Genomic DNA, 14,970 nt, shown 5'->3' with positions numbered 1-14,970 from the left:
TCTTATATTGAATTTTGAGTTCATCTCTTTCCTATAACTTTTCTGAAGTAAGCTATTTTCCCTGCTGAATTCCTTATCATTCATTCAGATGCAAATAAGTACTATTTATTACATGAAAAGCACTGTATTAAATCAAAAAAGACATTTGAGTTCTTGTCATACAGGAACCTAAAGTCTGGTAGGAAATATAAGATTAAAAACAACTCAGTATAAGGTAAATTGGAAACGACTAAGTATAACTAGAGAGGCACAGATATGGAGTGCTGGGTATTTGAGAGAGGTGAAAATCACACCTGGCTGGGGGTGGGGTAGATTAAGGAAAACTGCAGAGAGGATGTTGCAGTTCAAATGGTCCTGGAGGTATGGGTCGAAATTAGAACTAAAGCAATAGTACTAAAGAAGGAAATTTTAGGCAGTAAAATCACAGAATGCAAGGATATAAGAAAATGCAGGGGCAGCTGGATGGAGAATATCGAGTTTTTCACAGGAGCACACAAAACTTAAAGATAAGTAACTAGGGGCTAAAAAGGAAGGGTGATGAGGGTCTCAGATGCCAAGACATCTGAATGGCATTTTAGTAACATACCCCTTCTCTGGGTTTACCACAATGGCTCGAGGTCTGTCTTGATCGCCTTTTAGCACCACTCCAATTGATCTCCCATCTAATCTTGTTACATTAATGACATTGGTGGCCTCACAAGTCCAATAGATGTAGCGGCTATAAATATCAATGCTGAGGTCATATGGTTGTATTTCTAGGTTCTGATTCGGAACTGAGCTCACAACCACAGTAAAGCCCTGGGGAAAGAAAAAGATACACACACACACACACACACACACAGAAAATTAGACTCCAAGCCAGAGAGCCCTGAAGTGATCACTCACAATGCTTACACTTATGTGGTCACACACCAGAGTAGGAACTCTCAAGTCTCAAGGGACATTTCTTACTGATACATTTTTTAATGGGTAATGTGCTTCTCTGTTAACATGCATTTCAAATGTTCCCTTTGGTTATTATGACATGGGGCAGAAGAGAGAGCTGAGATCACATTAGTTGCTCTAAGAACCTGATAGTGCATTGATTAGAGATGAAAGTGAGAAGGTGGCAGCTGTCTTCTGCAAACTGGAGACAACTGTGGCTAGAACCACACCCTAGAAATACCTCTAAAGCAGTGGTTCTCAACCAGGGGCGATTTTGCATTTGCAAATGCCTCAACCAGGGGCATCTGGCAATGTTTGGAGACATTTTCGATTGACACGCCTATGGGGGTATAACTGGCATCTAGTGGGTAGAAGCAGGGATGCTGCTAAGCACCCTACAATGTACAGGTCAGCCCGCTACAACAAAGAATTATCCAGCCCAAAAATGTCAACAGTGCTGAAGTTGAGAAACTTTGCTCTAGAGACAATAGCAATTAGTCAGGGCTACAAACCACATGGATCAATCATGTCTTTCTCTAATCCCCAAATCCACCAAAAAAATTTATTTTTACAAAGCCAAGCAAAAAGAGAGGCTTTGTTCATCTGTTCTACCTGAATAAAGTACATATTATTTACTCAGCATCTGTGAGGTAACATATTCCTTAATGAGGCTATTGTCATTTATGTGTTGTGTCCTTGGCTGTATAATAACAGCTATAACTTCTATCTACTAGTTATCAGCCAATTAGTCCTGGGCTACATAGTATAAGGTGCATCCGCAACATACCTCTACAGCTATACCCTTAGATGATTCCTCAGCAGCCTAAATACATTATCTCTTTGCTCTTTTTTGTGAGATAAGACATATCAAAAATCAGTAATATAATGTCCCTAAATTTTAATACATTCAAAATCCAACTTAATATCACTGCTATAAGGAAGATGACAAGTAATTATTTATAGTAATCCTAGTCTAACATTGCTTGGCCATAGAAAGAAGGCAAAGAAGTATGGATAGTGGTATGTAAACCATGACTGGTATGTAAGCATAGATAAGTTTTGTTGATAATATTTTCATTCCCATCCCATAGTCACCAAATAATGTTTGCCAAAAAAAAAAAAAAATCATTGGATTAATGATAAAATATCCTAGATGTTTTTAATTTTACTGAGATTGTGTTGTATGTTTCCTATCCTCTGAACCTTTTAAATAATAGTTAACTAGTAATAACTAGTTATTGAGTCCCTACTATGTAACAGGTAATGTGCTATGGTGCTTTACATTCCTTTCACCTAAAACGTTCTTAAGAATCCTAGCGAGTGATAGAACTGAGATCAGAACCAAGATCTATTTGATTTCAAAGCTTCCAACCCTCCATGTAAATGGAACCATAATGATATGCGTGGCAATAAAAAAGTCATTACCAACATATGAGCATATGTTATCCTGATACAATTTTCATTCCAATAGCATTTATCAAACAGTTGTTTACTCAAAGATCGTTAGGAGGAAACAAAGCTGTTAGATCCAGAATTTCAGTTAAACACACACACACCCAGACTTAAGCAGAGTCAAGACTTAAGTAAAACAGAATGGTTGGTTAGTCCAATTACTAGGCAGAAGAAATGGATTTTGAACTGAGCCCTAAATTACCTGACTGCCATCTTCTTGTGCTTTTCGGATCATGTTTTGCCGTGAGTCAATCCAATAGAGTTGCTTGTCCAGTGGGTCATAGTCAATGGCCCGGACATTCCGAAGGCTGTGGATAGGAAGGATGATGTCAGGGCTTTGCTGTTCATCAATCACCATGCGGTTGATGGCGCTCTTTTGACTGAAGAGCAGGAAAGTAGTTGGAGCTTCAAGAAAGAAAAGAGTAAATCTGAAACACAGTTAATTTAAATCCTGTATCCCTCAAAGATTTGTGATCAGCCTGTTACCTATATCTCATACAAAAGAGACACAGATGTTGAAGAGGTAAGGTTGAGGACAAAACCCTGTGGTATGCCCTAGAAACTCTCTTCAAGGTGACACTTATCAGCGCTCTGGTTACCAAACCAGTTAAGAATCTCCCCAATGACACAGCCACCAAGCTTATTTTCCTCCATCTTGTCCATAGTGGTATCATAGGAGACTTGATTTCAATGAAGCATTTGATCAAGATATACAAAAATCCTCCTTGTCTACCAAGTGAATAACCCTACTCCTCCATAACCTATTCTTGTGGGTGGCAGGAAGCCTGGGCCTCCATAGGTCAAAGCAGAAATTTCAAGACTGGTTTTAGTCTCAGCTCTTTCACTATCTAGTCCCTTGATTTTGAATTTCTTTGGGTCAAAGTCAACTCTAAAATAAGGTATAGTTATCTTGTCCTGCTCACTAACTGCTATAAGAATTTTACCACACATGTGAAAACACTTTAAAAACTATAAGGCATTATGTCAATTATAGTTCAATTAAAAAATTGCAAGGTATTATACAAATGTAAAGTAAATAACTATTGTTTATTATTATAAAGTAGTAGCAGTAATAAACCTGGTATTAATGGGAATTAAAGAAATTTGCATGGATTGCAGAGATAGGTTTTATTTTGCATTGTGCGTAAATGATGGCTGCAGGGAGAGGGAGCTGGTAAGAATCACACACACACAACTAATAAAAACAAATGCTTTCTACTCATTATCTCTAATCTTCATAATAAACCTTGTATTTGTAGTTTCACTAAAAAATATTCTGCTCTGATGCTAAGTTGAAGCCCTAAATTTACGAAAAGAGGAAATGTAACAGAGACATTTCCCTTTCCTAGGGACTAGGCCTCTGATCATTATGTAATCATCTTTAATGCAGGAAAACATCTGGAAAAGAACAGCATTTGACAGAGTTACCAACAAATTCAAAGTCTAATAGCATTTTTAAAATATTCATTAAAATATATATAAAAACTCTATTCTCTTGGTGCTCAGTCATCACCTATATGCAGTAAAATTTTTTCATTCTCAGGGATATAAACATAAATGGCCAAGCCAGAACTCCTTGTTTTATTTCTCTCAAACCCCATTCTTCACAGCTCCATTATTTGTGGTTCCCTGGTTTATTTTACATTTACACCCAAACATATATTGGCTTAAATCCCAAAGAAACTCATTGGCACTCACAAAAAAACTTGGTATTCACAACACTGAAATTCTGCTTTATGTATGCATAACACTGAAATTCTGCTTTATTTAAGTTCTTCACTGGCAAAAAGCCCACACCTAGCTTGGAAGATTTAGCAAGTATTCCAATGATCCCACTGGAACTATTATATGGAGTCTATCACATACTGATTTAACAACTTTTAGCAATTTTAGTGGAACCCACGCCTTAAGCAGTCAGAACACATGTCAAAACAGAGTAGCTAACAAGTCTCCCATCTTTTTTCCAAAACAATTATTTTTTGGCAGTATAGTACTTCCTCATAAATCAAGAAAAAAGGGGAAAAAAAAGCCTCTAAATTGTAAGTTTCCAACAGAATAAGCACCATACAATGAGACTTAGAAGAAAGATCCCAGAGCTTTAGTTGCCAACTTTTCCTGCCCGAGAAACAGTTATTCAAATACATATTTGGCTCTTAGTATGTTTTACTGGGTACTTTTTTTGAGTCAAGTTTTAACCTTCAGTAAGATTCCACAATTAAGTGTTCTAGAAACGTGGATTAAGAAAAAGCCAAATAAATACGGCTCAAAATAAATGCTCATTTCAAAAAGTCTACAGGTGACATTAACAATTACAATTAGGGGCCAGCCCTGTGGCTTAGCGGTTAAGTGCATGCGCTCTGGTACTGGCGGCCCGGGTTCAGATCCTGGGCCCGCACCGACGCATCGCTTGTCTGGCCATGCTGAGGCGGCGTCCCACACACAGCAACTAGAAGAATGTGCAACTATGACATACAACTATCTACTGGGGCTTTGGGGAGAAAAAGGGGAAAAAAAGGAGGAGGATTGGCAATAGATGTTAGCTCAGGACTGATCTTCCTCAAAAAAAAAAATTAAAAAAAAAAGAACAAAGGGTTCTGTGGAACAACCACCAAAAAAGAAAAAAAAAAAATCTCAGGAAAGAAGATGAAGATTTGTTAATGACTCAGCCTCCCTGAATAAACTTCAAAAAAAAAAAGGGGGGGGGCTGGCCCAGTGGCGCAAGCCGTTAAGTGCACGCGCTCTGCTGCAAGCCGCCCAGGGTTCACCAGTTCAGATCCTGGGCACGCAATGACGCACCGCTTGTTAAGCCATGATGTGGCAGCATCCCACATAAAGTAGAGGAAGATGGGCACAGATGTTAGCCCAGGGCCAGTCTTCCTCAGCAAGAAAGAGGAGGATTGGCATTGGATGTTAGCTCAGGGCTGGTCCTCCTCACAAAACAAAAACAAAAACAATTACAATTAACTGGTTCAATATTTCTAAGAGGAAGCTTATGTTTTGACTTATTTACAAGTCATTTGGTACTTAAATTGACAAAGACTGTGCAATTTTGTAAGCCTAAATCCATCCTAATTTATGTAACCTCTAACCACCACTCCCTCATCTCCTACAGAATGGTGCTTTAAAAACTGTCCTATCAAGTTGTCTGAGTTTTGCATTCCCACAGTGAAGACAGCCACATGCAGAAGTTGAAGGATGAGGTATAAGTAGGAGGAAGCTTTTCAGCTCTCTTTTGAAGGCACAAGTGTTCACCTGTAGCTTAAAGGAAAGCGTTGCTCATGGGTAGAACAGCATAAACTACAAGGCCAAGCCTGCCACATCTGACTGTGCCATTCGTGCACTGTGCCAAAGGCCTTGAGCAGGGACTCAAGTCCAGCCCACACTTCATTAGCCAAGCCATGCACTTGTGTGACTGCATCTGCCCAGAGTTACATCTTTTCCCAATCTGCACAAAGGTGCCACAGAGTCCAGCCACTTCAGTACTAAACAAGGGATTATACAGTTTGGCTTCCTGTTTCCTCTCTGACAATCTCTTTATTCACTCTGTTCCAGCAACACTGGCCTCCCAGGTGTTCCTTTAACATGCCGGAACATTCCTCCCTAGGGACTTTGCATTTGCTGCCCCCTTTTGCTTGATAGATCTTCTCCCAGGTATCTACATAGCTCATGTCCTCGTCTCCTTCAGTTCTTGATATAACGTCACTTTTTCAGTAAGGACTTCACCCTATTTAACATTGCAATCCTCCTCCCCACCCTTTCTTGCTCTTAATATTTCTCCATAACACTTATCTTCATCAAACTCATGATATCATTTACTTAGTTGGTTCGTTATCTCTTCCACTGGAATGTAAGCTCCATGAGCACAAGGACTGATGTCTATTTCATTCACCCGCTACACTCCCCACTGGTTCAAATAATGCCCAGTATGTAGTAAGTGTTCAGTAAGTATACACTGACAGAATAAATAAACAAATGAAGAAACAAGCATCAGATGATGATAACTAAGGAGAACCCTATAGCCCTGATTTTGAAAGTAAGAAAATAAAATTATTTCAGAGAATTAGGAAGGAAAAGAAACAAACACTTATTTAGGACCTCCAACATGTCATACATCATACTAGATATTATTTAATCCCCAAAATTATCATCTTCATTTCATAGGTGAGCAAACTCAGAAAGGAAAAGTAATTGTTAAAGAAAGGTTAAGTAATTTTTCCAAGGTCACAAACCTGTTGAATGGAAGAGCACATGTTTTTCCAAATCCTGTCCTGCTTCTTCATTCTTTTACTTAACAATAATTTCTTGAATGACTACTATTTACCAAGTGCTATCATAGGCCCCTAAGATATATCAGTGAAAAAACAAACTAGACCCCATGAAGCAGCACTTTTTATTCCAATAGACAATAAGCAATAATAAAAAGTTGTAGTATATAAATAGTAGAGTATATAAATTATATAGCATATCAAAGAGTGATAAGTGTTATGGGAAAAAGAAAAAGTACAGGTAAGGGGCACTGGCAATGCCAGACAGGGTGGAAGGATGATTTGCAAGTTTAAATAGGGTAGCCCAGATCTCACTGTGAAGGTCACAATTAAGCAAAGACTTGGAGGTGAAGTATATCCATGCAAATATTTGTAGGAAAAACATTCCAAGCAGAGGAACTAAGCAGTACAACGGTCCTGAGGTGGGAGTAATCGGCACATTTGAAAACAGCAATGAGGCAAGTATGGCCGTCATGGAGAAAGCAAGGGAGAGAATAGTGAAAGCTGAGGTTAGAGAAGCAAATCGTGTAGAAACTTGTAGGCCATTATAAGAACTAGGTTTTTACTATGTGTGAAATGGTGAGCCATTGTAAGGTATTAAGCAGAGAAACAACATGATCATCATTGATTTAGCTTTTGAAATACATGTTAAGGAGTAAATTACACAATGGTAGAAAAGTTTTTGAGGGCAATTACTTTGCATTACACTTCTCTTGCATTTTGCCTTGAAATCTAATACATGTCTACACAAATATTAAATGGTACTCTTATAAAAAGAGCACACACCAGGAAGCCTCTTGAAGCACTACTGATCTATTCAGAAAGGTAGCCAAAGACAGATATAAGGGACACTCAGCACTGATTTCTCATGGCCTTCACTCACAAACCAACACGCACGAGTATAAGCAGCTAAAACAATACTAATCTCAAAAGGTCTTTCCACATTCTTCTTGTCTCCATCTTCCCTCAGTTATTACCCCTATTTCTTCCTTCCCTTCAAAGTCAAAATTCTTGAAAAAGACATCTATACATACTACCTCCCCTTCCTTTTCTCCATTCACTTTTTGATCTACTCCAATCTTTCACCATTATTTCTCTGAAATTAATCTCTTCAGGGTTACTAACAACCTCTTTATCCAAAAATCCAGTGGATACTATCTTAGGCTTCACCTTACTCAACCTTTCAGCAGCATTCAAAACAGTTCTTTTTTGAAACAATCTTATCTTTTGTCTTCTGTGCCACTATTCTCTCCTGGCTTTCCTCGTACCTCTCTGGCTGCTACTTTTCAGTATCCACTGCAAGCTTTCCCTCCTCAACCAGAGTGCCTTCGGTTACCAGATCCCTTCCTTTCTCTACACCAGGAGTTGGCAAGCTATGGCCTACAAGCTAAATCTGGCCTGTTTTTTTTTTTTTGTAATAAAGTTTATCAGAATTCAGCCACATTAAAATCCTCACACATTTTAAAATATGGCTGCTTTCATGCTACAGCGGACGGAGCTGAATAGGTGTGAGAGATTATAGGGCTCAAAAAGCCTAAATATTTATTCTCTGGCCCTTTACAGAAAAAGCTTGCTGACCCCAGCTCTACACCTTCTTCCTAAGTAATCTCACTCATTTTAAATACATGCTGGCAATTCCAAAATTTATATCTCCAACCTTATGTCTCTCCTCTGAGCTCTGGAATCTTCTATCCAACTACTAATTTAATATACCTATTTCAATGTCCCATAGGAAAATCAATATAAACCTACCTAAAATTAAATTTTTTATTTCTTCCTGAAAACTAATCTTCTCTCATCTTCCTCATCATCATCTTAACTGCTCAAACCAAAAATCTAGATGTCACTTCTAGAAGACATCTCGAATTCACTTGCTTCTTCCCTCTTCTCCTTCCCCACACACAACCTGTTAACAAGTTCTGTTCATTCTGGCTTCAAAATATACCTTGAATCCATCAGCTTCTCTCCATCACCACTGCCACCACCCCAGTCCAAGTCTACCTACCTTACCACACTAGTCTAACTGACTTCCCTGCTACCACTTCTTTTCCTCCTCAAATCCATTCTCCACAGCAATCAAATCATGTTATATCTTATTTAATTTTCATAATAACCCTATAAGGTAGTTACTATTATAATTCTCATCTTATAACTGGGAAAATTTAAGGCTTAAAAAGTTAATGTGAGTTGCTTTAGTAAAACACAAAACTAATGTGTGGCAGAGATTCCAAATCATTAAACTATAAACTTACGTTCTTTCTCTTGCACAACTGAAGCCCTGTGTCAGGACCGACTAAATCCTTTCCTAGGTGATTTCTTATACTTTCAGGCACAGAATAAAGTAATTTTAATAGTTAATTATATCCAGTATCTTACAGCAGTCTTGTTACCTTCTATCCTAGTGAACCATACCCTACTTTTCTCTCATGAATAATTCTCTATTTATCATATCTACCAATTTAATCTTATCTATCCACCAAGACATGGGCCTTCATATATACTTGAGTCATAAACCAGGTTTCCCCAAGCCAACAATGTTTCTTACAAACTGTGTTTTGTTGTTGTTAGCACAGTGTGTGTGTGTATGCGTGTGTGTATTTAGTATGTAATACGTGCAAACATTTAAAAATCAGGAGATACTACAGCCAAAAAAAAATCTGGATTCATGACTGGATGAGAAAATCTGCTAACATCAGCTGGAATTAAGTAGCAACCACCCACCACGTTCAGAGGATGTGCTCTCTGATTCCTCACCTATTTGCTCTTGTTTCATACTGGGCTAAATTTACTCATACACCTTTTCTGCCTGGCCTCTTACACATTTAAATTTTTTATCTTTAGACTATTCTACGAACTTCAAAGGAAAAAGAGGTTGTATTTTGGAGATTCCCTTTGTTATACTGATTGCATTTCTCTTCCCTTTCTTTACAATGAATAAATATGAATTATGTATAGCACACATGCATGACTCTGTCTCTCAAGAAGCTATGCAAATTTTGCACTAAATATTTAATGCCCAAGGGTAAAAGACTTAATTTTCCTAACATCACTTTTTCCATAACATCAACTAGCTATCATCAAACAAATAATAAGTAACAAAAACTAGCATTTCTCCATCTTTAGTCCTTTCCTTTTATTAAACAAATGATCAATCCTGGACTTCCACAACTTTTTACTCTAGAAAGAACATAAACTACAGTGTTTTCAAAACTCTGCTTTCTCCTCTAATTCTAGTTTGCTTTGGAGGGAAATGCAGCTTACCACTACAAGTCCTGTTGTCAGCATTAAGAGAATAGTGGGCAGGGCATCCACAAACAAAACCTCCAACTGGCACAGCCAAGCAGAGGTGGGAGCAGTGCCCGTTGCTGGAAGCACACTCATTCCACCCTGCCTGCCGGGAGGAGTGAAAGACGAGGATGTCCATCACATAATCCAAGTGGCCCTGAATGATGGTGCGGTTTTGGCCACTGGTTTTGTTGGCACGCTCAATGCTGCGTCGGCTCCAGTCCGTCCAGTAGATGTAATCTTGGTACTGAGTTAAGCCAAAAGGATGAGGCAAGTCATCTGCTATAACTTCACGGTTGAGTCCTATTTTTGGAAAGGCAGTAGACAGGGGAGAAGCAGAAGGATGAAACAGGTAAGAAGATACGAGTCTTGTTGGCAAACAAACAAAAAAAGTAACACACAAAACATTACACTTGTAAGCAATTTAAAATAGAACGATTCATTTAAATGCAATTCTAAAACCAGACCAATCCTCTGAAATCAATCCATCTGCAGTCTGACCCCATGCCTTAAAACTTATATTCTTGCGATAAATCACTGAGTTTGTCTAAACTGCTGCAAATGGTATACTTTGTGTCTTATTTTCTCTCCATAAGGGTCTATCGTTCAACTTTTCTTCTTCCTTCCATAAAAAGATGAAAATGCATGTATTGTATTTTACTGGTACAAAAAAGTCACTTCAGGAATATCTAGGGAGTTATAAATTCCATTACAAGCCCAAGAATAATGAAATTTCCACATAAAAAAGAGATGTGAGGGGCCAGTCCTGTGGAGTAGCGGTTAAGTGCGTGTGCTTCGCTGCTGGCAGTCCGGGTTCGGATCCTAGGTGCACACCAACGCACCACTTGTCAGGCTGTGCTGTGGTGGCGTCCCACATAAAGTGGAGGAAGCTGGGCGCGGATGTTAGCCCAGGGCCAGTCTTTTTCAGCAAAAAAAAAAAAAAAAAAAAAAAGAGGAGGATTGGCATGGATGTTAGCTCAGGGCTGATCTTCCTCACAAAAAAAAAAAAGAGAGAGAGAGACATGTGAATCCAAGTACCTGGCCCACTTTTTTTTTTTTTTTTTTTTAAGATTTTATTTATTTTATTTTTTCCCCCCAAAGCCCCAGTGGATAGTTGTATGTCGTAGCTGCACATCCTTCTAGTTGCTGTATGTGGGACTCGGCCTCAGGATGAACGGAGAAGTGGTGCCTCGATGCGCACCCGGGATCCGAACCCGGGCCACCAGCATCGCAGCGCGCGCAACTGGCCCACTTTTAATAATAATAAACAGGATACAACGCCAGAGGAAGCATCCAGACATTCATATCAAGTTTGATTAATAGTATCTAACCAATGGTGAATAGCAGCCAATTGATTTTTGCATTAAAAGAATAACATACTGTCTATCTGAATAAAAAGAAGCCCAGCTTACCAAGCATATTTGAAGATTCTATTAAGTTGGTGTCCAGGTCTGTCCAATAAAGTCTCCTTTTAGCATAATCAATAGTCAGGCCATTTGCCCGGCCCACATTTGGAACTAATGTAGTACGTTCACTTCCATCCATGGCAGCTCTGTCTATCTTAGGTTTTCCACCCCACTCAGTCCAATACATAAATCTAAATTCAGAACAACGAATATTAACATTTCACTTTTGATCATTTGGGGGAAAGCGTCATATTCATGGATAGTAACTAAATAAATTTAAAGAAAATATCCATTAAGTCAAGAAAATTGGTAAAACAAAATCATGGCTATAATTTTTTCAATTATTTTGGCACCCTCAACTAAATATTTTTTCTCATATCCTAAAAAGGAAGTGAGTCAGCTTTCCTTAGTCTTTCCAATGAATTTGTTCCATCCAAAACCTAGGAATTGGAAACAAACCAATGATTTCCTTATTGAAGCACTTGCATTTATAAAACCAACATTCAAGAAGATAGCAAAGGATTAAAGCTCTGGTCTCAGAATCCGGTTTACGTCTGAATAAAATATCTTTACGTATTCCTGAATACAAGTAATTCAGGTTTTTAAATTTTTAAACTTACTTTTCAACTTGTGTAATCAACCCTCCCCCAAAACAAGTTACAGGAATATATGAAAGGTAAAAGTTATTAGCCTTTAACTGAAGTTAAAAAGCAAAGTTTGAAAATGTATTTGATCACACGGTGCAAGGGAACATACTGCATGTCTAAGAGCAATGAATCATCCCTTAATGTGTCAACTGGGCAGTGAACACTACTACCACAATCCCCGTGAAACTGTAGAATACTCTTTTGCTTTTACTTTACTTTTTCGAGTTTTTCACATTAACCTTAGAGCAGACCTACAGTATAGGCTTTTTACAGATGAGGCCAAAGCACTAAAAGAAATGTGAATGATTTGTCTAATGTTTTCAAGCCAGTCACATGGCAGAGCTGGAACTAGAACTTAACTCTTAGCCAAATGCCCTTTCAACTCAACTAGTAAGGTGCTAGTTTTGAGACACTTTGAATACTTGCAGTAGGAAAGCACTCCACATGCCAGCTCTCATCAAATACCTGAGCACAGACATTCACGCATCAGCCCGTCAGCTGACGGCTGACTTGGCAGCAACGTATGAACATGCTTTTCTGAAAATTAAAGTTGGTCTCAGGCTTTGTTTGCCGTTGCACTTGTCAGTTGACAGGCACATGCACACCACAAGAGCCAAAGAGGAACAACTGTGAGAGAAATTTCAGAGTTGCCAGCAGCCACATAAACTAGAGTCCTTAGTCCCAACTACTAAATTTATCTGTCTGATAACTAACACTTAAAGATCACCATAATCCAACCACAACATGTCAGCACAGAGAAGCTGTCTTTGATAGGGCCTTCCAATTAGATGGCTAACTAGCTCATCATGGAATTAATGTGATTTCAGGGAAACTATTTTTAATTACAGATATGGTAAATACGCTTATATGTTTACATTGTTAACTTCTGCTTTTAAAAGTGGAATTATCCTTCAAATTTCAGATTTCTTAGCTGCTGGCTTTTTAAAACTTCTAAATCATGTAAGAAGGATCACCTACCCTTGAAAAACATGTCATGTTGTAAATAAACAGTAACCTGTTTTTTTAAACAGTAAAACAGTTTTTTAAACAGTAAAACCAGTTTACTATTTAACATCACAGTTTCTCCAAGCTTATAATAATGATCAAACTAATTGTCCATTTTGAATTAATGAATATTCTAAAATGGAGTCTTTTAAATGCAGTTATTTCAGTGGGTTTACTTTAATAGGTTTGGAATCTGGCACAACTTGGGAGAGGGTACAAGCAAAAAGACTTGATGATACTGTTTATCATCAAGTTTATGATGTTTAAAAGGGCTGTTTACTTAGTATATAAATATGATCAGTAATATTTAATTATTTACTTAGTATATAAATGTTAATTATATTACATAGTTATTACTTACACCATAATTATATACTTAGTATATAAATATGATCAGTAATATTTAATTATTAATCCACTTCACTAATCTTTTTTCACCCAATGTTAATCATGACAAAAGTAAAATTTAGCTAATAGTTATTAATTCTAAATCAGTGAAATCTCAACTAATGGTTTTAAAATAAAGTCTATCTATGGTTTAGTTTTCAGATTCCTAATAAGCATTAAGACATCAAGAATATTATCCATAACTAGGCCATGTGCAATGTAGTTGCAAAGAATGCATACATAAAGTTGTTTACCCTTCAGCAGGGTCCAACGCAAGAGCTCTGGGACTATCTAGGTCTTTCCACACCAAAACTTGTCGGTGCTGCCCATCCAACTTTGACACCTCAATTCGATTCGTTCCTGTGTCTGCCCAGTACAAGTTCTTCCCAAGCCAGTCTACTGCCATGCCTTCTGGATAATCTAAGCCGAATTCTACCACATGTTCCAGTGCACTGCCATTCATAAAGGCTCTGCTGATGGTCTGCAAAAATAAGATTAACGATCAAGTCACATGGCTTTAAGTACAAAACACTATATGGAAAAAATGTTTGGTTTGGTTTTTATGGGGTGGGAGGATGCAGAAGAGTCAGAGGCATATAGTTTCTTAATACAATTCACATATTTTATGAGCACAGAAAAAAACTGTGTGATGTCAATCTCTAATAAATGCAACAGTGACCTCAAGTTTTACTGCCGATTCAAGGAGAAATTTTTGAAATTCTTTAAGACCAAAAATTTATTCTGGTAAGACAGTGGAATGATTTTTCTTTTAAAGTCTATTAGAAATCAAGTGAAAAAGTTGTCACCAGACTCTTAACTGGCAGTCAGCTTTCTGAAGGTGCTTGACAGTAGGCCTTGTCATTGTGTCAATTTGAGAAAATCTCAACAACCTTATACCTTATATACCTTGCATACAACTATTATATTATCACCACTGTAGCTTTGAATCCCCTATAATTTAAACAATCATAATTCAAGCTATTAATAATGGCTGTTACTTCTTGTCAAGCACTATCCTAAGTACTTTGTGTACATATATTTTCTCATTTAATCCTCATATCGGCCCTGCAAGATAGGCATTATCTCTATTTTCAAGATTAAGAAACTTAGAAGGCCACACAATAAAAGCCAAGATTTATTTATTTACTTCATTTATTCTCTCATTTAATAGATTTTACTGAACACCATCAGAATCCAACTCTGGCTCCAACACCCCACGATTTTTGCATATTAGACAAAATTTTACACAAGTTATCTGAAACAAGCCCAAAACAATCTGGAAGAAGGAAAGATTATTCTCCAGATTTTCTGGTCAGGAGCTCCTCCTTCTTATTGACTCAGTATGCTTTTCAATATTTATTCTAGAAAAAAGAAAATAAAGGTATGCTATAACTCATAATTGGCATTTTCTAGTTCAGGCTCCAAAATTTTGTTTAAAATAAGTCAAGTCTCTATAAGCCATTTATGTGAATCATACAGTTACTTACTCTCTACTTGCAGAAAATGTTACTTATTATCCTCAAATGGAACAAAGTACAGGAAGATTACGTCTTGCAGATTTATAACACTCAAGCAAACTATCTTGTATTAAAAGGTACT

The 14,970-nt window shown here is 37.6% G+C and overlaps 1 protein-coding gene across 1 annotated transcript in view; it reads right to left on the bottom strand.

Moving 5' to 3' along the window:
• The window catches only part of LRP6 (LDL receptor related protein 6), a 177,891-nt gene that overhangs the window by 29,755 nt on the left and 133,166 nt on the right, over positions 1-14,970 (bottom strand). Inside the window, exons 10-14 of the mRNA XM_004435377.3 lie at positions 13,626-13,852; positions 11,339-11,523; positions 9,903-10,229; positions 2,579-2,781; positions 587-798 (exon numbers count right to left, since the gene is read on the bottom strand). Of these exons, the coding sequence (XP_004435434.1) occupies positions 587-798; positions 2,579-2,781; positions 9,903-10,229; positions 11,339-11,523; positions 13,626-13,852 (1,154 nt within the window). The remainder of the gene's footprint in view (positions 1-586; positions 799-2,578; positions 2,782-9,902; positions 10,230-11,338; positions 11,524-13,625; positions 13,853-14,970) is intronic.

Source organism: Ceratotherium simum, chromosome 17 (assembly GCF_057802395.1).
Source record: "Ceratotherium simum simum isolate JZ-2026a chromosome 17, ASM5780239v1, whole genome shotgun sequence".
Lineage (NCBI taxonomy): Eukaryota > Metazoa > Chordata > Mammalia > Perissodactyla > Rhinocerotidae > Ceratotherium > Ceratotherium simum.
The sequence above is the reverse complement of the archived record's forward strand: the minus strand, read 5'-3'. Positions and strand labels throughout refer to the sequence as shown.